A 23,967-nucleotide genomic window follows, 5' to 3' on the forward strand; every position below is an offset into this window, starting at 1 on the left:
TGTGTTGGAGCTCTCAGAGGGTCACTTCCAGATGATAGACAACCAATGGAAAACTTACATAATGAGAAATGACAGTGAATATTGAACATCAGTGGCATTAGTTGTCTGAAGTGCACTCTCTCTCGCACTCTCTCTTTCTGAGATTTCATTTGCTTTCATTTGATGATTGTCTCTGAAAGCAAATCATGGAAGGAAGAGGATGCTTTCAGTTCACACCTGACACACAAACGAGGATAAAAATATTTTTTTAAAAAAGCATGTTTAAACCAGCCACTTCAGTGCTCCCAGTACAGATCAGAGGCACATTTCAGATCAGGGACCTGTGGGCGCTTTGCCTTCAGACTAAAAATTGCTCATTTAAGAATCATTTCTCTCTCTCTCTCCCCTAATTATAGCAATAGTTTGGCATTAATTTTTTTCCTGTCTGTCTATTTTATCTATAGTGGCTAAAATGTGCATTTGCTTTTAAGCTACTTTCTGCCCCGTAAAAAAAGGTAAAGTGACCCCTGACCATTAGGTCCAGTCATGGCCAACTCTGGGGTTGCAGCGCTCATCTCGTTTTATTGACCGAGGGAGCCGGTGTACAGCTTCCGGGTCATGTGGCCGCGCCATTTACCTTCCTGCCGGAGTGGTACCTATTTATCGACTTTCACTTTGTGCTTTCGAACTGCTAGGTGGGTAGGAGCTGGGACCGAGCAACGGGAGCTCACCCCATTGTGGGGATTCAAACCGTCAACCTTCTAGTCCTAAGCTCTGTGGTTTAACCCACAGCGCCCCCCACGCCCCCCACATTCTGCCCCACATGCACACAAATAGCACAAGAGAGGCCCAGAGAGCCTGATTGCCATGTATGAAAAACAGTGGTGTAGTGGTACATTCCGAAGAGTAGGCACTCATCACGGCAATCGCCAGAACTATGCCCCTTCCAATACAAAAATGCACTTCTGATCAATGCAGACATTATGTCATCAGTATCAAGATGGCCTTTTTTCCTCGCCATCCCTCCTATTTCATTTAACATCCAGCCTGAAGCAGTGTTCTGGTGGACTCAAAAGCTTGCTTGCTATTTTGGGACATTTTCTTTTTGGTCATGAAAAAAGAGGCTTCAAAATTTTTCAGAATAAAAATTAGCCATGTGGACTGTTAGCCAGGTGTGCTAATGTACCTACCTCTTCCTCAACTTACCTTATTTGGTGGGTTTATCTGAGAAAAATGTTAGCTACCTGGAACGCAGGGAATGGCAAATTGTGTCCGGGAGACGACATCATCACTTTCGGTGAAATAAGTTGTGGTGCTTTGTCATTGCCCGCCCTTGTTCCTGATGAAAAAATAAATAAATCCCAATGATATTATTATGAGTATTAGGGCCGGCTCAATACATTTTGGCACCTGAAGTAAACCTTGTTTTAATGGATATGCTTGCTATGCATTTTTCTTTCTTTTTTGCATTTCAATTTCTTTGTAGTGAGTTTCCTTGGTTGTGAAAAGCAACATAAAAATCAGTAATAAAAACCTAGCTAACCCATTCTTTGAGTGCCTATGCCAGGGGTCTGCAACCTGCGGCTCCGGAGCCGCATGTGGCTCTTTTACACCTTTGCCGTGGCTCCGGGGTGGATACTAGCGAGGGGAGGAGGCGCATTGTGCGCCCCGACACTCCCCACTGTGGCGGGCGCTGTACTGGCTGTGACGTCGCATGGGGGCCCATGCAAGGGGCATGTACGCTGGTCACTGCATTGAAAGGGGGCATGTACGCTGGTCACTGTTTTGAAGGGGAGTGAACACACACACACAAAAAGGGAACTTGTTAATTTAACGTTTATTTCTATGAGGAGGAGTAATTCTGAGGGGTCAAACAAAGAAATAATAAAAAAGTGACAAAAAAGTTATTTTTATAATGACGAGTTTTGCGGCTCCCAGTTTTTGTTTTGTTTTTTCGGAAACGGGTCCAAGTGGCTCTTTTTGTCTTAAAGGTTGCAGACGCCTGGCCTGTGCTTAGGACTGAAGATGGTCAGTGCACATGAAATGGTCTCTGGGCTAGGAGAACAGAAAGGTGTATTCTGGAGAAGGGATGGCAATTTCATACTGCAATATTTTGTTGCAGATCACACTTTAACAACAGCAATGCAGCCAGTGGAGACCTCCCTAGGGAGTGTTTGGGTCTCCCTCGCCTGCACCCAAGGCTTTGTGAACCTTTGGATCAGTATTGCCAATCGGTTTCAAAGTAGGCTGATACAAACAAAAGCCAGCTGTTGGGCAGGGAAATTTGCTCAGGCTCCCATGTCAGGAAAGGGTGTGCATCGGGCCAAGGCAAGGACACAACGAAAATTGCGGGCTCAGCAGATACTCCTTTCCTTAAAAACAAGTACAGTAATAAGTTTTTTGGAATTAATGTCCTTCCCACACACGTTTTGACTCTACCACCAGCTCGGAGTTACTGGGGGGAGATTGGACACTGCAGCACCCAAAAAAGCCACTTTTCCTGCACATTTCTTTTTCCCAGGACGGCAGGAAAAGCTCTTGTTACTTCCAGTTAGTTAACGAAAACAAACGTTTGGCTAGGTTTCGCTCCAGGGAGCTTGCAAGGACATTGCAAAAGAGTCCCCTGAACTTTGAACCACGCCTGCAAGTGATAAACAGGCGGAGTATAAATATCAGAGAACTGCAGCTGCTAACTAGATAGCTAGATTTGTTTTCTTTGCATGGTGTAGCTGGAGAGAACACAAGCGAAGTCGAGGAGCAGCCAAGCGAAGGGTGGGGCCCGGGTAAGTCTGTTGTTTCCTTGTCAAATTCGCTTTTCCGATTTCTGCAAAAGTCATTTTTTGTCTTTTTGTGTGTTGAATCGGGAATCGGTTTTATATATATTGTGCGCGCGCAAAGGGATACTTTAGTTTACAAAGTGTGATTCCCCAAGTTTGCCTCCTCGGAGGGGGAGTTGTCGGGCTTTGGTTATTTGTTTCCATAAAGGGGTTTTCGGAAAAGAATACAGTATATATATATATTCTTCCAGAATGTATCGGGTTCAGAGCTGCCGGAACAGAGGGGGAAAGGGGGGAAACCAGTTAAAGCTTGACATTAACAGTGCAATCCTATTAATGGTTACTCAGAAGTAAGCACAGTCGAGTCCACTTTGCTCCCATGAAAGTGTTTACATAGGATTGCAGTTTAAGAAGTCTATGCAATGGGCATCCCCTCTCGTGCAGCCTTACTCACAAGTAAATATGCATAGGATCAGGCTGTTGTGCGAGTCCCGTGGTTTCCAAACACACTGTAGTTTTAGTGGAGGTTGACATCAACTGGCTTTTACTCAGAGTAGACCCATTAAAACTAATGGTGACAGCTAACTTAGACCAGACCCACTGGAATAGACCAGAGTAAAAGTTAGTTGAACACAACCTTGTATCTTTTAAATAAATACAAACGGGGAATGATTGCACACTTTGAATTTTGACATTTGTCTCAATTAAACTGAATATAGCAAACTTAAACAGCTGTTTGCTATAACTGCAGTGGTTCCCAAAGAAAGGGAAAGGCGAGGGGTGGGTCTTTGAAAACAAGAAGTGGGACAGATTTATTGGGAGTCTGTTTATTCTGCTGCTCTGGAGGGGCCAGGGGCAGGAGGCATGTTCTGTGATCGGTGGGGTTGTGGGTGAAGCATTCAACTTGTTTTCTTTTCTTTTCTGCCAAAGCTCTGCCATGTGGGTTGGCCTGGGACTTGCCCTGGCTCTCTGTCTCCTCCCAGGAGGAGGGACGGAGAGCCAGGGTGCCAGCAGCCGTTGCAGAGAGGCTCCAGAATGGCGAATCGGGGAAGAAGATCCAATGCTGGATTCCAGGGGTACCGTCACGGTGGTAGCCCTTCTTCAAGCCAGCTGATTCATGTGCCTGTTGCAGGCTTCTAGGTAAGGACACCCCATGTTTGCACCTGCATTTTGGTGGGGGAGATCGGATCTTGTTGTCAAAAATAAGAGGCACGTTTATACAGGACAGAGGTGGGATTTTCTCCTTATTTTCTTTCAGATTTATGGTGTATCTACTTTTCCATGACTCCCCGAAGTGCTTCTGTTATAAAAGTTATTTTTGGCTCGCAAACTGAAATTTCTGGCTTCACTGCTTGGATTCTGTACTGCTGTTTGTAATAACAAAACTCCTCCTATAAGCTTCATTTTTTCGTTTTTGGATTTCATCCAGAGCTTGGATGAAACAAAAGCAAACCAGAAAGTGCCCAAGCAACAGAGCACCACATGTTTCACAGGGATTATATAGCAGAGGTCATTAGTGCTTTGACGACTTCATAGTTCTCTTGCACACTGTCCCATTATAAACTTCCTTGGCTAGCTTCAGGGGGACATCGAATCATTCCACTTCTTATACGTATTGTTTCTTTAGTAAATAAAATACAGCTGTTCAGATATTAGGAGTGTGAAAGTCCACAGTGCCCTGCATTCTTCAGATTGGGGTGAATGACCTCCAAAGCCTTATACTGTATGAGGGGGCGGTGGGAGACAGAACTGCTGGTGCCTTGCAAAAGAGACCCAGATTGTTCAGGCTGCAGTGAGCAAGGAAAACCTGAGTTGCCAAATTAACTTCTGCTTTTCCAGTTTATTGTCCTCCAAGGGCATGCAGTTTGCAGCTTCTGTGACAGTTACAGAAAGGAGGAGGAAAATGACTGATCCATTTCCACATTATCTCCACTTTTAAAAAAGCAGCATATTGCTACTAATTTTCAAGCATTAGTACAGTGCTTTTTGAGTAGGGGATGGATCAAAGGCTTTTTTGGCAGACATATGAAAAAGCCTTTAGAATGGCAATTGCTTTTTTTTTTTTTACTTTTAATACAACCAATTAAACAGTAAAGCGATTTGCCAAGGACATATTTTAAAATCTTAAATTCTTTGAGTAGACAAGAACCACATTTGTCCCACATGTCTTTAAAATCTTCACATGCAATAATATTAATACCACTTAGCCAAATGTTCTGTTTTCCAATCACAACAAGCAAACAAACTCCATTGCAAATACCTCCAGAGCCACATATGTGGTAATCTGAACTATCCATAAAAGGTCAGTGCCACTCATTTCTGACAACACCCCTAGAAGATAGCATACACAACTAATATTTTACAGTTATGTTGTTGTATGCTGATCGCTTGTTTTAAATTCTAAGTTGTCCAGAGACAAATAAATCCAGTAATAACAGTGGGAGTTTATAGATTCTGAGAAGCCACCATTTCATCTTAACAAACAATATAAACTGTCCTGAAGGAGGATAGTGCACTTAAAATATTCATTTTTCTCTCTGTGTGTCTATTAGATTGGAAGATCTGCAACTGAAGCTTGAAAGTGATGGCTTGGTAAATGTTTCATTTATTGTGATCAATCACCAAGGACACCATTCCCAACTGAAGTATAACCATCTAAGAGAGAAGGTTTCGGAGCACATTCCTGTATACCAGCAGGATGCAAAACAACCTGATGTCTGGACTACACTAAATGGAAAGAAGGATGACTTCCTCATCTATGACAGGTCTGTATATAAAGGAAAAGCTAGGAGATCTAAATGAACCTCATGGGGCAAGGTTTTTCATAGCACTGAGAATAGGGCTGAGAAGGCCCTGCTTCCCATCCATATCAACCTTATTTCCACCATAAATGGGATACTAGGTTGTAGCCAACAGGCACATAGATAGCAGTATGTTAGGGAGAAGAGTTCTGGTAGCTTAGCTGTCCCTTGCACATGCTACTTTTTAATATATAGGTATGTGTATTGATTTTGAAAATAAGGAAGCACATTCATTTATGTGAGTCCCCATTGCAACCCAGACATGGGTTTATTGCCTCAGGACAAACTTTGCTGCTCTTGAAGGTTTTTATTGGCAGAGAGCTCCCTGTACTCTTAAAAGAGGCTTGAGAAGTAAGAGGGTGCCTGGAGAGAGCAGAAACATGCTCACAGGGAGAAAAATTGTCATGATTTGCTGTTGTAAGAGCCCGTGCAAATGGCATTTCCACCCCTGCAACCTAGCTATATAGGATTGAGGCAGCTGTGAAATGCTTGCAATAGATTTTTTTATGGATTATAACAGAACACTGGACATCTAGCACAACAGAAATTCATTTCTCATTTCTAAAAAGCTCCACGTTATGGGTGGTAATAAACTTAAGTTTTATTCCAAGTAGATGCATTGAAATTAATGAATATGACTAATAGTTGAATACAGTACCACCCTATGAATTTATTTCACATTGATATTAAAACCCAGGTAACTTTCTTTCTAGGTGTGGCCGTCTAGTGTATCATCTTGGTTTGCCTTACTCTTTTCTGAGTTTTCCATATGTGGAAGAAGCCATTCAGATCACATACTGTGAATCCAAGTGTGGAAACTGCTCTTATCTGGTACTTTTTTCTTTTTTTTTACAATATTCTTTTCCCATTGTGTGTGTGTGTGTGTGTGTGCATTTAATTGAATAAACAGAAACCTGATCAAGCATGTTTTAGCTTATATTCTGAATGCGATTTTTGAAAATTTTGAAAGGTCCTTGGCTGCTATGGGCTTAATTTGTGGTGGAAACCTGCTATAATGCATGCAGCCGAAGTACTCCCACACCATTGGATTCTAACTTACATATTCCCTACTGCTGAACCATTGTGCAGGCACGTCTTGACAAACTTTGTACCGGAAAGCACTTTGTGGCTCCATCTCTGGAGCTAAGTATGGGAGCCCTCCTGAAACCCATTTGGAAGCTCATTGGAAAGCCAGGATAACTGAATAAATAAATAAATAAAATGAGTGAGTTGAAGCCAATGAAATCCTACTCACAGTAGACTCACTTCAATTAATGAACCAAAGTTAGTCCTGTCCATTGACTTCAGTTTGTCTACTGATACTAGGGCTAGCATGGGATACAACCCTTTGGCTCTACAGCCATCATGCAAATAGAAAGTCTCATCTTCTTAATGCCTCCCGCATGATACCAAAGAGCTGAAACCTGCATTTTCTTAACGGGTTTTGTGTTGATCGTAGTATCGTGAAATTTTACAAGTTACTATGGAGAGAGAAAATTGTTAAATGCTTTACCGCCATTCAATATAAGGGCATTAATTTGAAGGTTGAAATTTTACACAGCAGGTATATAAGAATCGGCTAATATTTTGCATATGTATTTAAGGAGCCACATACCTGTCTACCGAAACAGGGTGCATTTATGTTGTCTGCACTTTTTCCTTCCAGACACCAGAGATTGAAGAAATATGCAGGAACATTTCAAAAAAGCCAGATGAGAAGCCAGAAGAGGCAGAACCTCCTTCCTCTCAGCACGACCAGTCACCTCCCCTTGGCCATCAAGGGCAGAAACCCCATCACCGTAGACATGGGCATCGGCATAACAACCGGCGCCATCAAAATAGAGGTGGTCAGGCAGGCAGTGAGGATGTCGTAGAAGCTGCCTCACAGCAACCAGCTGTGGAGGATCCCCCCCAGAGAAAGAGGCTTTGACGAAAGGGGAATGCTATTTGCCAGAGGCAGTTGAGCTGAAACTGGCAGGAGCTGACAAAGCCCACTACAGGTAACTGATGTTGACATTGTCGGCACTTGCTGTTTGAAGATCTGAATAGCATAGCCTCCTGACACTGTCGTGGTGAGCTGCCATCTTCCTGCAGGTGACGTGGGCAGCTGTTGGCAGAGAATGTCATTGAGTCTTGCCAGTGACGACTGCCAACGGCTGCTTGACAGCCAGCAGCAGCAGGTGAGCTTGCAACTTCAGATGCCTGACAGTGAGTAGAAAGGGCAGAAAACTGAGCCTGAAAAACAAACTAAGCATCTTAAGACACTAGGGAAGAGTCCTCAATGTGGAATGCATTCATTGATGCAGGCATTGGTATCATCAGATTTTTCCAAGTTGATTGGAAGCACTTATTGGCAAGAGCCAAAGAGAGTTAAAATACATTGAGTGACTATTACATCAGTGAGCTTCCCATCTGGTACCGTTACGTGAATGTCTGAAAGAAAGCAACTTACGCAGCTCAGTCCACGAACCAATTAAGCCGGAGTACTTGAGTTTCATGTTTTGCAACTGTAGTTGAGTGCTATTGCTTAATTGGCTTTGTACTGAGTTGTTTGGGTAAGCTGATTTGCCTTTAAAAAAACAACAAGGAAATTCTCGTAATGGTACGGATTTTTGTTTTTCAGTGCCCATTTAAAGCGTTTGCTACATTTAGTTACCTCATCTTTCTGGTTTCCTCTTCTACCATTCTGCTTGCATTTGTGAAGACAGAAGCATAAACTATAACCTAGGGGCTTCTGTTTGATGTATAGCAACCAAGAACAGGAGAGGAGAGTAAAGATGTGTTAACTACTTAAAAACAACTCTTGGTGTGTGTTTTTGAAAACCAAGTAAATATATAAAAATGTGAATTTCCCCCCACTAAAACTTTAGAGCCACTTAATGATCAAACTGTATTGTAGAAGTTGATGTACTTTTAAAGTTTGTGTGTGATGGCTGATATTCCAAACAAAGGGATTTGCCAGAATTTCTAACAGCCAAGTAATAGATTTTGGATGAGCACATTTAAGATCCTGTGGCAAAATAGACTATGAATCTTTTTGTGTTTTTGTGAAGGTCCCACCAAAGCTAAGTATCAGAGCTATTATGCATTTGGGGTGCAAGGTGAAGCTGTGATAGAAACAGGAACAGGGTCAAAAACATCTGTTGATCAGATTTAAGTCTTGATCTATCTATCTCACAGTTCCTGTTGGTTTGTCATTCTTGGACTGGTTTTGGTAACTTTTATAACAGATTAATGAAGCTTGTATGTTTCTCTTTAGCTAAATAGTATGTCTCATTGTTAACACCTTGTCTTTCTGAAATGAATTTTTGAGTGTTTGTGTGTGGAGGATTTAGGCATGAAAGAAAATGTTCAACACAGGAATTGCTTAGATGGTGCTTGCTATAGTTCATGATGGTTTCATAGGGAAAGTCACTGCCCTACAAACTTGATTTTTTTTTTATGGTGAACACTTGTTAAGCATGAAAGTAGTTAAGAATATAACTGGAAAGCATGTTTTGTTGATGATGGATAAGAGAACTTTTAATAAACCAAAACAAGCAATTAACCTCTTGTGATACTTGTCAGTTACACTTCCTAAACAGACAACTTGTGTTTTCATGTAATTCTCAAAACTGTCAACATTTGAAATGGACACCTTCACCTTTGCCAAGCCTCTGTTCCAAGTTTCTGATGGTATTACGGAGAACTTCAATTTCCTTATTCTTCTCTTCTTGAAGATGCTGAAGCTTCTGCAAAGATTAAAGCAAATGCTTTATTTCCCATTAGAACTTGGTTCCCAGAAAGTGTATATAAACAAAGGTGTCATTGCTTTTGGGGAAAAAATCTTCAAATACTTTTCAAAAGTTTGTGTGTATTATATGACATCCAGGCACTGAGTCAGCTTGGTGGTCCCACTGGAAGTTAGAGCACTTAATTAATTAACTCCATATTTTTTGCCTAAAACATAGCACAAACAATGAGGACGAGACCTATGATAAGCACCTCCTGATGCTCAAAAGTTGCTACATTTCTTTCTGTACCCATCTTGCCACTTCTATTCTACAGCCAAAGGGATTTTAAAAGCTTCATTTAATAATTCTGCAAAGCCTGAAATTTAAAATACCACAACCAGGGTACATTAATTATTGCATATTTTTCAGTGTTACAGAAATGGATGGGAATTGCAGACAATGTCACCCTGATGCATGTGTACACAGTGCTTACATGTCATTAAAAATGGGGGAGTGCATATAGATTAGGTCAGTCTTAAAAATGAACAGAGAAGCCCTTTTAGATAGGGGATTTTCGCAATGGTTGGCACTCATCAGAGGAATAGGAGAACTGGGCCAATGAGTTACACTTTCAGAGATATTAATATATAGTGATGAGGGCAAGACAAAACATTTAAAGTCAAATCTCATTGTCAGAAATACTGTGCGCCATCCAAGTATTTAATGAAACACAGACATTTTAGATATTAGAAAGTGCTGGAAAACATACCCTTCTGTAAATGTTTTGAGGCAGTGAAGTGGGATTTGGATAGGACTTGGGCATTTTGGTCTGAAGCTTTACCAATTCAGCATTGAACTGAAACAAAAACACATGTTAGTATGTTGATAATGAGGGATGAGGAAAAACCTATACAAATAATTCTACTTTAACCACTCTTGATCCAGTGTGGTATACTGGACTAGGATGGATGAACTCCAGGTTTAATCCCCACTTAGCCATGAAGCTCAGTGGGTTACCTTGGGCCAAGCACCCCCTTGGGCCTAATCTACCTAAGAGGGTTGTTTGGAAAACTGTGTACAGTTTTGTTCACCATAATGCAAGGAGGATACTGTAGAGCTAGAAATGGGTGACGAAAACGACCACAGGGCTGGAGAAACTTGCAGGAGAAAAGGCTACCTGGAGCTATTGAACTTTGGGGGGGGGGTGTAGCTTCCAAAGGGATAAGAGAGAGGTGCATAAATTATGCATGGTGTTGAGAAGATTGAGTATTACACAGTGCATAGTTAAATTCTGGACGTTGTTACCATGAGAGATAGTAAAGGCTACCAACTTGGATGGCTTTAAAGGGAATTAAACTCATGGAGGATAAAGCCAGTAATGGATACTAACCATGATGGCTGTACTACCTACGTATCAGAGATGGTGCATCTCAGCACCCCAGTTGCTAGGGGACAGGAGTGCGAGAGCATTGCTATACTCCAATCCCGCTTGTGGACATCCCATAGGCATGTGGTTGGCCCCTGTAGGATCAGAATGCTGGACTAGATAGACTTTTGGTCTAATCCAGCCGGGTACTTCTTATGTTGTTAAATGTAATATAAATTTATTGCCTGGGTCATGCCTGTTTTGAAATTTATAATTAAAATCATAGGAGACAGTGGGGAAATTTGCAACCATGTGACAAAAGAGGGTAAGGTAGATATTAAAACATTCAAAGTATGAATACATTTTCAGTGCTGCTAGGAGCAAAAAAAACCCAACACTTCAAAATATTTTTCTTGCTCCCACTGCTTTTTCATAAATATAACAAGGAAACAAAAATTATAAGCAACATAATTCTAATAGCTCAATCTGAAACTCATTTATTTAGATTACATCTAATTAATTTCAGTGGAAATTATTCTCAATTATGGCAAAATAACAGCCTGCTATAAGGCTCTTATCATTTATCCAGTAAAACAACAAGCTAGGCTCTTCCTTAAAAGTTATACTTCCTATTCACAAGTTACGACTTGTATTTGCATATACTTCTTTATAAAACAGACCCAATCTTTTATCTTCTGGCTTCTATCTTGAGTTTCTAGTGCATACTGTACCTCTATTTGCAATTTGATTATCTCATCCTGTTTTTCTTTTTCTTGTGCTCTGAGTTGTTTAGTTAATTCTAAAATCTCCATATCTTTTTTCTCTATTAGTAGCTTGTGCTCTTTCTCCATGGCTTCAACTTGAACAAAATTAAAATAATGTAAAAAATCATTACATTTAATCAAATGGCTTTAAGGTGATGAGAAGCTGTACGTTTGAAAATGTTACTCAAAACATTTGCAAGAAAAGCTGGGATAATAAATAAGAAACTTTTTAATTTTAGACACACAAAAAATCAATATGTAAACATTATTTAAAAAAAACATTGGAGGAGCAGATTAATCAAAGGTGATGCTGGTTAATACACAACAATTTTAGGGGATCCAGATAAGCTGGAATTTATCCACCATAGTTAATTCCAAGACTACTGTTCATTAGTGAAAAAGAACTACCATAGGTAGTACCAAATATTTTGCTTTAAAGCATGAGAAATCTCAGCATCACTCACATATAGTGTACACAATTTATGCTTACATTTTTTATTCACATCATAGTGCAGCTTCCATTGTTCAAGCTTGTGTTCCTCCTCCTTCTTTTCAATTTCTCTCATGAGTCTATCAACCATATTTTTATGTTCCTATAAATTGAGTTAAGCAATCTTTTAAAACAAAACACCCAATAGCCAAATTTTCTAGGTGGTTTAAAATAACAATGCAATTAAAATCTCGAGACTATATAATGTAGCATAAAGCTTTCCAGCAGCAGAGATTATAAAACAATAAGCAACTGATCTGTCTAAACAAATTTCCGTTGCCACAAAATTCCCTGAATCTTCTTTTTGACATGTCTTTGAACTGCCAACACTCCTTTCAAAATTAACTTTGGAAGTAATGAATTCATTCAGAGGCCAGAGAATCCAAGGTCTGATTTCCATTTATAGAACAAGAATAATGCAGCCTCTCCCATCACCTAGTTTACAGTGACAATCTTTTTTAAAAAATCAGTCCTTTTTAGCTCAATAAGTCTTACTTTAAGAGCACAACTTTAGCTGCAACAACTGGATTTAAGTTAATTTAACCCCCAGATTATGGGGCCAATTCACACACCACAAAGCTTGTTTGCTTTCCCACTCCTTCCGGAAAAATAACTATACTTGCCCAACTACCAGTGCCTGTGAGATTGCAGAACAGGAGGAAGGCACACTATGGTCTCATTCACTATGGTTAATCCATCCATTGGCTAGAGGGCTGCTGGGAGATTGTTGGTTGGACTTGTACCTCCCAGGAACATCATGCCAAGGTGAAGACCAGCCTGGACCTATCCACTGGCCAGAGAGGAGTAGCCAAAGAGGAGTTTACTCTGGGCTCTCAGCTGAAAAAAACACTTGATTCCAACTACCAGTTGCCTTCAGATTGCAGAAGTGAAGGAATCATAGCAGCCTGAGGAAATGAGGCTGCTGGATCGGTTGCAGCACCTCTATCCAAGCAAGATCACCAGCAAGGGAAGATCTGTGGGATAACGAGCCTCATATAACCAGCATTCTTAAGTAGAATTAATGCACGAAGGTGTTAATACCATAGAGTAAGTTGTCCCACCAGGCTTAGCTATGTCACTTCCCCTTACCTTGGGAGAATATAGGTAACCAAGCCTTTGTTACCACCCAGTCTACCTGTGAACTTGATGCGTGAGGAAGTCTGAGGCGGTTGCTCCAATTCAGCTGCATGGCTTTACCAACCGTTGGGGAACTTCTACCATTTTGTAACTAAGCCATGTTTTACTGCCTGTGCAACTTTTCTGACTGATTGCAGCCTTACTCCAGTTGTCAGTGGAACAAAATTACTTTGGCTGAACTTGTTTGCAGCTTACAACTTTAAATGAAACTTGAAAAAAGACTTAGAAAATGTAAAAATGCTATATGCCCCATCAGACTACTAGACAAACTCCTTGGTCAGGTGTCTTTCCAAGCCCTTTTAATAGGGGATGAACCTGGGTTTGCATTCAAAAGCATACCATGTGACTGTGGTCCTTCCTTTCCAAAACGAAGGAGATTACACACTTGCAATTTATTGTTGCTATGCAGGATTATACGTATTGAAATGGTTGTGACTTCCACCATGATTGTATAATGCCGCACGGAATGAAGCAGTTAATATATTACCCTGCTCTTTTGGATAGATACATGGGAACAAGTGTTTGTGATGTCAGAAGATGAGCCAAAAACAAATTAAGACCAAGTATTTGAAACCAACACTCTAATCTGATTATTGTCAAGTAGCTCATAACAATGAAGATGACAATGCCGATATAAGGGGAAAAAATCAAAATGAGAAATTGTCAAAAGACAACTCCTCTCTCTAGAAAGTAGGTTGATTCTCCATACAGCCTTCCATAGAAAGAAACCTAAGGTTTTGAAGATAGATGCTCTCACCTGTTCCCGGGATTTTAGTTTCTCTTCTAAATTATGAGCTGTGTTCTTCAGTCTCTCACTTTCATCTGTGTAAGGGAATTGTTGACAGTCAGACTGGAAGAATAATTTTGTACATGTTCTGTACGAAGAAAGAAAGAAAGAAAGAAAGAAAGAAAGAAAGAAAGAAAGAAAGAGGGAGGGAGGTGTATATGGACTGAATAACAGCCCTTGACATCTTGAATGCTCGCTAGAGCGTATATGCATGGGGCCTTAAAAAAGTTAAGATAACTTCCCCTTCTTATTCTATTGTTGGATGATCATTTTAGGAATTTTGTATGGTATATATTTTTCTTTGGCTTTTTATTGATTTTACCAGTTTGCATTTTATCTTGTTAAGTTGCTTTGAAACTTTCTCTGATATAAAGCAACTAACAGACTGAATAACTAAATAAATGTCTATGCAAGTAAGCAAAAGAGGTAAGAAGTGGGAGAGTCAGGAACTTTATAAACTCCTTGTCATTTTCCAAACCTATGTACTCACCAGCATTGTGCTGGATTATGTCCGCAACCACCCAGGTGACTATGACAGCAAAAAAATGGATAATGACATGAAAATAACCTTGTGCAACATCTGCCAATGACACACAAGCAGAGGTTTTCAACCAAAGCAGCACCCTATGCCAGACACACAAGACTGAGCTGTATGCAACTTGTATTGAAGAAGTTTAATAGAGATGCCTAAATACAACTACTTTTGCTTATGCATATCTATATGCATACTGTAGTCAACCCTTGTTGGAAGCTCTATTCCAAATACTGTGTTCTAGTCCACACAAGAGCAGTCTCTAAACACATTAAGAACAACATCAACACTGCAGCTTGCTTTTTTTTACCTCTCAAATTATACTGGTTTTCTATAGTTTGTTGGAGACCTTTAATCACATTTTGGAGTGTAGCACATTCTTTTAAAAAGAAAAAAGAGAAATTGGTACACTTGAATTACTGCAATAATTTAATAATTATTAAACTGCATCATAACATTCAAAGCTATCTTAAGGTAAAGGTACCCCTGACCATTAGGTCCAGTCGTGGACGACTCTGGGGTTGCGGCGCTCATCTCGGTACCTATTTATCTACTTGTACTGGTATGCTTTCGAACTGCTAGGTGGGCAGGGGCTGGGACCAAACAACAGGAGCTCACCCTGATTCAAACCACTAACTTTCCGTTCGACAAGCCCTAGGCTCAGTGGTTTAGACCACAGCGCCACCCACAAAGTTATCTTAGTCATCAGCAATACATATTTCCTTGTTCTGGTGTAATGAAGAAAAAATTATACAGGATGCTGTCTTTCTAAATCATGCATCTTCTTTGTAGACATCATTGAAATTTTACAAGTTTGCCCGCTATTTAAGAATCAGCAAAATAATTGCATTTAAAGAGGTGTTCTCAAGTTTCATAGGGCTTCTTGCAGTTTCAAGAAGTGAACACAAGATGGACCTCTGGCATCCACATATCGTTCATGGCTTCTATACTTATAAAAATACAAAGCACTGCTTTATATTGAAATGCATGTACAGAGGAACATCTCCAAGTAGCATTATAGACTCATTCTCTTTCCTTTTCCCTTACTTACCACATAACAATGTATGCGACAACTCATATTAAACTGATATCTTTTCTGTACCTCATAGGAAAAGCTCCAGTGGCCCTGCTCTTCCTAATCCCACCCCCTGCAAAATTGTCTAGATGAGAATAGCCAATGCCTTTGCACCAGTTCTAGTTTCCAAACCATTTCCCAGATGGAACATATTGGAAAAACACACCTTGGAGATTATTAACCTATTTTGATTCCTTGTTTTGACTTTTTTATTTTAAAATAGAGCACCCCATTGCCAACTTGCCCTCAGGATTGTGGGTGCCTGCCTCCGCAATGCAGAAGTGTGACGTCCCATGCACACGCCTGAGCATAGTGCATGTGATGTCACACGCACTATGTACAGACATGTGCGTGTGACATTACATGTCCGCATTGCAGTGGCTGGTGGCAGCGGCTCCTCTTCCTCCTTCTCTCCGCATCCAGCGAGGCACCCTTTTCCAGGAGGAGGGACTCAGACACCAAGACAGACAGAGAGACCCTGCCTCAGCATCCCAGAACCCCTCCACCTGCCAGCTTTTCTCATTGGCTTTGTGGGTGCCCGGCCCCCACAATTATGGCTGATGTAGTGCACACATGCATTACATTAAAAACATTCTGCCTTCATTGCTATTGTTTTATTAACACAGAGACTTAATGGATAAGAAATTTTAGTTGATTTTTAAAAAGATCAATTAATCATGTGATAGCATTACTTTAGGAAGACTATCCAGCACTTTTCACCATCAAAATTATTTTGCTAATGTCTGCTCGGTCCCAGCTCCTGCCAACCTAGCAGTTCAAAAGCATATCAAAGTGCAGGTACATAAATAGATACCACTCCAGGGGGAAGGTAAACAGCGTTTCCGTGCGCTGCTCTGATTTTGCCAAAGGCAGCTTAGTCATGCTGGCCACATGACCCGGAAAAACGTTGGCTCCCTCGGCCAGTAAAGTGAGATGAGAGCTGCAACCCCAGAGTTGTTCGCGACTGGATTTAACTGTCAGGGGTCCTTTACCTTTATTGATTTTTTATTTTTTCCATAACAATACAATTAACAAAAACAATAAAGTCAAAGGAAAACATGTCAGGATAGAATGCCAATTCACAATACCATTTTGCAAAATAAGGCACATATTTTGGTCTTAAATCTGGAATGCATCAAATGTAGTGCAACCAAGACAGGAAGCACTGTTCCATAATCAGATACTTATCTTATGTTAATATCCTATTTCAAACTTTTAATATTTTTTTAAATGCTAACTAGCCCTGGAACAGGGCAGGCAAAGCCACGGTAGAATTTGGAGGCTGATGGGCAAAGCTGGAGGATCAAGTGTATAATGGGCAGAACTTTTTGAAATATGGAGCTTATTACCTAGGGACGCCTCAGACCTACAGCAGCCCTAATTTATGGAGAAGATTGCATTAATATCTGCATTGCTTGCTTCCATCACATTATTTAATGGAGGACTCCAGTGACTTGCTAGTCCCTGTCTAAATCAGGAATGTAAAAAACCAGGCCAATGCTTAATAAGTCAAAAGCTGTCATTGTGTTTTTATATCATTCCCTTTCTTCACAAGAAAAGCCATTGTATTAGCAGAAGTTGGAATGGTTGGTCAAATATATCATTTGCCATGTCAAAATATCTATGATTAAAGGCAGTTTCCCCCCAGTCTGCTCTAGCATTTGAAGCATGCTTCATAGGCTGTAAATTGTTCCATGCCCACCCCACATTACAGTCCTCTGCTCATCTGCAGATTTGCAGATCACTAAGATCAGACACACCGAAATAACATTTATTTTACAAAAGATATAATCCAGACATAGCCCTTCACAGAAAAATATAATTGATTTTAAGCATTCATCCTAAAATGCTTCACACTTTTAGTACTTTTTACATTGTGAAATGAATTCTTGCAGTAAAGACAGGCGACCCATTATTCTTGTGATATATTACACAAGACCTGCTATTCTATGCACACTTACCTAGGAGGTATAAGTCCCATTTAACTCACTGGGCTTACTTACAAGAAAACCTGCAAAAGATTGGACTGAAGAAAAAAAAGCTCCTCACAGGTTATCGACTTATCTACACCATCATGAATGCATATGTTTGAGGTCATAAACTGCTTTTCAATAGAAAAGAGGCTTTATTCTTAGAAGAAACATCTCCACAACTGCTAAGTTACAGTTTTACTTCTATAGACTTTTTTTTTTACCTACCATAGTATATAAATTAATTTTCACCTTTGTTAATATTAAAACTTCCTAGTGTTTCACCTAAGGATGCTAATAGACTTGGACAGCACTCAGTTTTCATATATCCAGATACGTAGAATCTATTTTTCTTCCTAGCAGACATGTTGTAGGTACCAACATGATACCTGCACAGCACTTTAAAGAGTCTCATTTGAGTGTCAGCTGCCTCAGACCCTCCAGGTGTCTGCATTTTCCAGGGACCTCCCTGATTTAGATAAGCCATCCCAGTTTCTGATTTGATCCCGGAATGTCCCATTTTTCCTTAGGATACCCGTATTTTCATTGGAGAAATATTGGAGGGTATAGAGTTATCCAGCCCCTGAGCCATCTGAAGGTAATCTTGTATAGGGAAGGGTTTTTTTTTAAATGTTTAATGTTTTATTATGTTTTTATATATGTTGGAAGCTGCCCAGAGTGTCTGGGGCAATCAAGTAAGATGTGTGGGGTAGAAATGGTAAAATTATCATTATGGAATGGGACGGCCCTATTTTCATTGGAGAAATGTTGGAGGGTATGCTGCCTTCTCCCACATTCTATTTTAAGACTTTGACCAGATGCAGACTCACGGCATTATCATCAGCCACATCTTTTGCCTATCCCCTTTTTTTTACTGTCTAACCTGATGAAGTGTTCTGGAGAGCTTGGTTATCTTAATATACCTAATAAACTTTGAGAGATAACCAGGTTAGTCTGCTGCAGCAGAATCAACATAAAGCCATGTAGCACTGTGGAGGCTAACAAATTTATTATGGAATAAACTTTAATGGGCACAAGTCCACCTCATCAAATCTGTGGTTATAAAAACAATGCCAAGGAATGCTTACCTTCTTTAGCTGACTCTTCCTTCATTTGGCTTGCTGTCAGTAACTTGTTTGTTTCATCTAACTGAAGACTAAGAATATTATTTTTTCCATGAAGCCCTGATATTTTCTGTAAGAAAAGTTGAGAATTCAAAATTTAACAAATTGTTTAACATTACCCTCCCATCTTCACAGTCGCTCTAGGGCCTGGGCAATAAAGTCTAGCCATATGCTGTTTAGGCAACAATTAATTAGAGACCTGAGAGCATTAACCACAAAAAGTTACCTCAGAGCAATTATGGAAAGGTTTCATAGAGAACCTACAGCTGTGTTTTGGGTGATGTCTGAATTCATCTGCTGACTTTTGTACTTTACTCTTTTTTTAAAGCTGTCTTTCATTTTGCAATTATTTCTTGTATTATTTATTTATTTCATTTATAAATCACTTCCCATGAGGCATCATAAAGCGATTCACAATACATATACATAGATGTATATGTATATGTGTGGTGTGGTATGTGTGTGTATAACAACTGCATACATAAAACAATTAAACACACATACAGTGCTTTTTTCTAAAAAAATGTTTAGGGGTCCTCTCATTTTGACTTAAGAAAATCACCAATTTATAGTTCAAATCAGGAAAAATAAATACAGTAAATGGAGAAAAGTACAAAGATTCACAAAATGTTTAGGGGTATGCGTACCCCTGCGTTCCCCCAGAAAAAAAGCACTAGGTGTGTGTGTGTGTGTGTGTGTGTGTGTACACATTGGCATAACAATTAAAGGATCTATACTCTTCTTACCTTTTCTATATTTAAAAAGCCCTCTAAAAGTGCATCAAGATTCACCACACTGATTTTCTTCATGACTGCTTAGCTGCACAATTGCCCGGCTGTCTCCTGTGTAATATACAGTGTATTTAAAGAGAAGAAAACAACAACAGATAGCAAAAACTTCTGAGCAAACATTTACAGGATTGCATTTGCTGCATTGTAAGCCCTTCCCAGCTATGAACTCATTGGATGGCACAGGAACATAGGAAGCTATCTTAGATCAAGTCAGACCATTGGTCCACCTATCTCAGTAATGTTTACTGACTTGTTTACTGACTAGGGAGCGACATTGACAGCTCTGCCTGAGGAGGAGGCCTGGGAAACTGAACCCGGGGCTTTCTGCATGCAAAGCAGATGTACTACTGAGCTATGTTCCCTCCCTTGTCAAATCACACTATTTTATATCAACCGTTTCATACAACAGAGATGGGGAATCTCAGGTTTGGGGGCCAATTGGGGCTATTCAGGCCTCTCTGTTTGGCCCTTGGAACTCTCCCTAGCCCAGCTCTTCACGGGCCCTTCTTTACAAGCTCCTTAAGTGCTTTTGCCTGAGTGTCCTTGAATTCTGATAATGCTTCTTGCTTGCCTGGCTAGAGGCTAGAGAGGGGTGTTTGAGTGCACGGAAACTAGCCTGTACAAAGGGAAAATTTATATTAAATGTTCTGCCCTCTTAACCAGCTCATGACTGACATGTGGCCCTCTGAAGGTTGTCCAGATGTGAGTTCAGCCTCCACACTGAAGAAGATTCTCTACTCCATTCATACAATAATAATGATGTGCCCTAGCTAAAAAATAGGTGATTGCTTCATGATGATTTGAGAGAAGATATGATAGCCCTCTTCCAATATCTCAAGAGCTGTCACATGGAAGAGGGAACAAGCTTGTTTTCTCCTGCTCTGGAGGGTAGGACTCAAACCAGTGGCTTCAGGTTACAAGAAAGGAGATTCCAACCAAACATCAGGAATAACTATCTGATGATAAGAAACGGAGGGAAGGGAACAAACAGCTCCTCAAGTTTGCTTTCTGCGAGGTCCGTTTCTGAGTGAGGTTGTTAGGATGCCGCAGAAGTTGATTCCCCAAATCTGGGAAATACGTTTGCTTATTAATATTTTCCTGCACTTTATAAATTATGCTCAGAGAGGCCAGAAGTACTTAACAGCCCCTTTATAACATGGTGACCCTGTAAAATGGTGGGGGCTGCTTTCTGGGGTCCCTAAACTCTGCTAAGCCCAGTGTGATTCAGAGCGCCCCCCCCCCAAAATGACCATTGATTCCCAGTTCAACCATAGGGTAAGGTTGATTTGATTCCCTGTCCCTTTTCTGGATGCAGATCTGCAGTCCCTGCTTCTTGCCTAGCAGGGTGTGTGTGTGCCATTTTGTAGTTCACCTCAGGTGCCAAAATGTCTTGGGCCAGCCCTGACAGCAGGGTTTTCTGGAGTATGAAAAGTATAAAGTGCTATACAGTGGTACCTCGGGTTAAGTACTTAATTCGTTCTGGAGGTCTGTTCTTAACCTGAAACTGTTCTTAACCTGAAGCACCACTTTAGCTAATGGGGCCTCCTGCTGCCGCCACGCCGCCGGAGCCCGATTTCTGTTCTTATCCTGAAGCAAAGTTCTTAACCCGAGGTACTATTTCTGGGTTAGAGGAGTCTGTAACCTGAAGCGTATGTAACCTGAAGCATATGTAACCCGAGGTACCACTGTAATCTATAGCAGCAAAACAAGCCAGAGCCCTGTGATTTGTTATTTATTGTGGCATCCAGCTTTCATGGCCAAAAATAATCTTGATACACCGCAACAAGTGTATTAGTCTTTACGGGAACCAGAGAACTGTGATTCTTTTGCAGAATCTTGTTATTTACTATTATATTTTTCTGTATGGCATTGCAATTTACAAAACACCCTGTAATTCTCATCTCACTTAAATGCCTTGTTATCTTCATGGCGGCAGCAAACACTTCAACACCAGCCAAAGCTGCCCCAAGGGAAGGCAAAGATATTCCCTGCCAGGCTGATCGCTAGCATTTGTAGATTTTCTTCTTGAAATTTTTGTCCAAATGCATAAGGCACTTCTTTCTGGAATGAACTATCCCTCCAGAGCAACAGCAAGATTACTGGACCAGTTTTATATACTCAAAATCCTAAATAGGAACAAAACAAATAAGCAAAACCTTCATCACTGGTCAATCACTAGGAATGCCTGTTTATCCTCCCATTAAAAGCATGGCTCAGTTTAACCAAGGAACAATAAGATGGATGCATTATTTTTATGAGAAAGGACTATCATGCATTGTGAGTGAGGCTGACGAATTTTGAACTGGTTCTTTTAGAAGCAGGTTGTTTGGCCTTGCTTGTGTCAATGAGCTGGTGATCATGTTTAGCCATAGTCAGCCAGAAAGTTCAGTGGGTGACCTTAGCCTAATCCCTATTTTCTTAACCTGCCTCAAAAATTTGTGAGGTAAGAACCATGTAAGAACTTAGGTTGTTGGTTTTTTTGAGGAAAGGTGGTAGCTACATAAAAAAGAAAGGAAGAAATGGATGCTTTACCACCACCTTATTTCTATATATCGAAAGTACGGTATCTTAAAAGGCAGAAGAGCATGCTGGCCTGGTGTTTTCCTCCTCTGCTGGCAGTATTCAAAAGGATATACTTGTTCAGAATATATTTCAGAGTCAGTGAATGTGTTAGTATGGAGTGACAAATTTTATAGGGAAGAGGGAGGGTACGCATTGACTGAAGACTCAGAGACACAAGTTTGAGGGGAGGTTGGTGTTTGGGCCATGAGGAACTTTGGCATCCTGAAGTGACTTGTCGGAAATAGGAAGCAGAGTTGGCTTGAAAACCAGGGCAAAACTAAGCCGCTACCTATATTTTTTATTATTACTTTTTCTGAGACAGGTTCCCCTTTACAAAGAGAATTCCCACAAAACTGCTTCTGAGAACGTTTCCCTCAGAGTGACAGTTGCTTCCCTCTCAACAGAAAACCCACATAGCTTGCTCCCCAGAAAAGGCGGGAAAAATCTCTGCCTCAGGAACCAAAGGATGGAGCATACCACTCATGGCTTAAATGGAACGAGAGGGGTGTTTCCCCTGTGCTAGCCTGATAATAGGTTCATCCACACATTCCAAGTGGTTGGGAAAGGAATATGGACACCCCCCGCCTGGGTTTTGAGCTGCGCCCGAAAGAAACTTACCTGCACTTTTCTAGAAGAGAGCTGCCTGCACACCATACATTTAAAGCACATGCTGTTCCTAAGAATTCTGGGGACTGTAGTTTGTCCCTCATAGAGCTATGGTTCCGAGCACCCAATTCCCATGATAGATTTTTGTTGTTGTTGTTCAGAACCCATTTCTTTGCATAGATTTTGTTTTTAAGACAGTACTGGTTCGCATAAAATTCATAACGTTGTTAATTTTCACACATATTTTTAGAACGGAACGCAGTACCTTGCGCACGTGTTTGGAAACTAGCACTTCTCCTTGGAGAAAGCAATTTATCAAAGCTGCATTTGAAAGGAAACCCTTAAAGTAAGGTTTTGAAAAGGTCGAGGGGTGCACTGGCACTGCAAAAGATTGGATCCTCCCTCTGAGCAGCTGTTAAGCAAGAGAATCTAATCTTGTGTGGCTTCCTTACTGGCAACGGAAGCCTTGTTTTCTAAAACGGCCAATAATGTCATTTTATAATTGAGTCTGTATATGCATGTTCACAAGCGGCAAACTCCACAACCCCAACAGTTTGTTTTCTAAGCTCAGGGAACACTAATTATGCTCATTAGAACACCTGCTTGCAAGCTTAAGCAAGTGACTGCATATTTTAATGTTTGCAAATGCTAAATGACACCTTTCAAGGTTGCTTAATTGAACAAATTGCAGGGAACCAGCTTAATTGTTGCTAGCCAGAGATTCTAGGGACAAAAAAAAAGCAAACACATTTGTTATTCTGCTTGTGTTGTGGACATAACTTTATTTTGGCCTTTGTTGTCAGAAACTGTCAGCCAATGACCCTGTAAAATGGCAGGCCAAGTAATTGGGAGTTAAGTCCAGCAGTGGGAAGGCTTCCAGGATGCTGTTTAGAGCACACCATCAAACTAGTATATCACATATAAAATTAAAGGAACGTTTAACCACCCTCTTCTCGTACAAAAGATCACTGACCATAGGGAGGCTCAGATGACCCTCATAGATGGGGAAGCCTGTGTGATAAGTCTTCTAGATTTAATGTAGCCTGATTGTCCCGCCCCCGTACAGTCCATACACAGTCTAATTCTATTGCATATTTTTCGCTCCTTCTGGAGAAACTGGTTTCATTCCAAAAAACAACAGTTTGTTGCAGATTGATTCTGCATTACTTGCAATGTGTCCATCTGAAGACAGATGCAGACCTGCCCAATGATGTTGTGAGTGGGCATATACTTCCTTCTTCACTCAGCTGGGGCATGCGCAGGAAAAGACGTGGTTGATAAGCTAATCAAGGTGGAAAGTTTCAAATGGTATCAAGTAACCACATCCACTCTTGTGGATGGCAGGATCTAGAACAAATGTAGATCCAAAGCAGCATGTTGAGGACGAATTATCATGGATTGAGAAAAACTACAGTTGTGGACTACATTAGTCTGTACACAGTCTGAGACCCATGACCACCCTATTCAGATGGCAGAAAGCACCCATATGCTTC

General features: G+C 40.6%; 2 protein-coding genes across 11 annotated transcripts; one reads left to right on the forward strand and one right to left on the reverse strand.

Annotated features, from left to right (window-relative positions):
- Window positions 1-195: 195 nt before the first annotated feature.
- Window positions 196-23,664, reverse strand: CCDC152 (coiled-coil domain containing 152). Of its 10 annotated transcripts, XM_081213199.1 has the most exons (11): window positions 22,158-22,316; window positions 19,262-19,357; window positions 18,480-18,585; window positions 14,657-14,725; window positions 13,785-13,849; window positions 11,891-11,993; window positions 11,368-11,495; window positions 10,040-10,126; window positions 9,201-9,288; window positions 1,224-1,318; window positions 196-216 (listed from the first exon to the last, which is right to left on the reverse strand). In XM_081213199.1, exons 2-11 carry the CDS (start codon window positions 19,322-19,324, stop codon window positions 211-213), a joined length of 810 nt encoding a protein of 269 aa, XP_081069325.1. In that variant the 5' UTR covers window positions 19,325-19,357; window positions 22,158-22,316; the 3' UTR covers window positions 196-210. The 10 variants fall into 10 exon arrangements, with proteins under 10 accessions (XP_081069325.1, XP_081069316.1, XP_081069323.1 ...); XM_081213190.1 differs by lacking the exon at window positions 196-216 and having other exon boundaries at window positions 1,156-1,318; XM_081213197.1 differs by lacking the exons at window positions 196-216; window positions 22,158-22,316 and adding an exon at window positions 23,642-23,664 and having other exon boundaries at window positions 1,186-1,318.
- SELENOP (selenoprotein P) lies at window positions 2,613-9,104 on the forward strand. Its single transcript, XM_081213212.1, has 5 exons — window positions 2,613-2,762; window positions 3,687-3,896; window positions 5,309-5,521; window positions 6,271-6,388; window positions 7,224-9,104. Exons 2-5 carry the CDS (start codon window positions 3,694-3,696, stop codon window positions 7,485-7,487), a joined length of 798 nt encoding a protein of 265 aa, XP_081069338.1. The 5' UTR covers window positions 2,613-2,762; window positions 3,687-3,693; the 3' UTR covers window positions 7,488-9,104.
- Window positions 23,665-23,967: the final 303 nt, after the last annotated feature.

The sequence above is a fragment of the Podarcis bocagei genome, assembly GCF_964188305.1.
Source record: "Podarcis bocagei genome assembly, chromosome: 11".
NCBI classification, from domain to species: domain Eukaryota; kingdom Metazoa; phylum Chordata; class Lepidosauria; order Squamata; family Lacertidae; genus Podarcis; species Podarcis bocagei.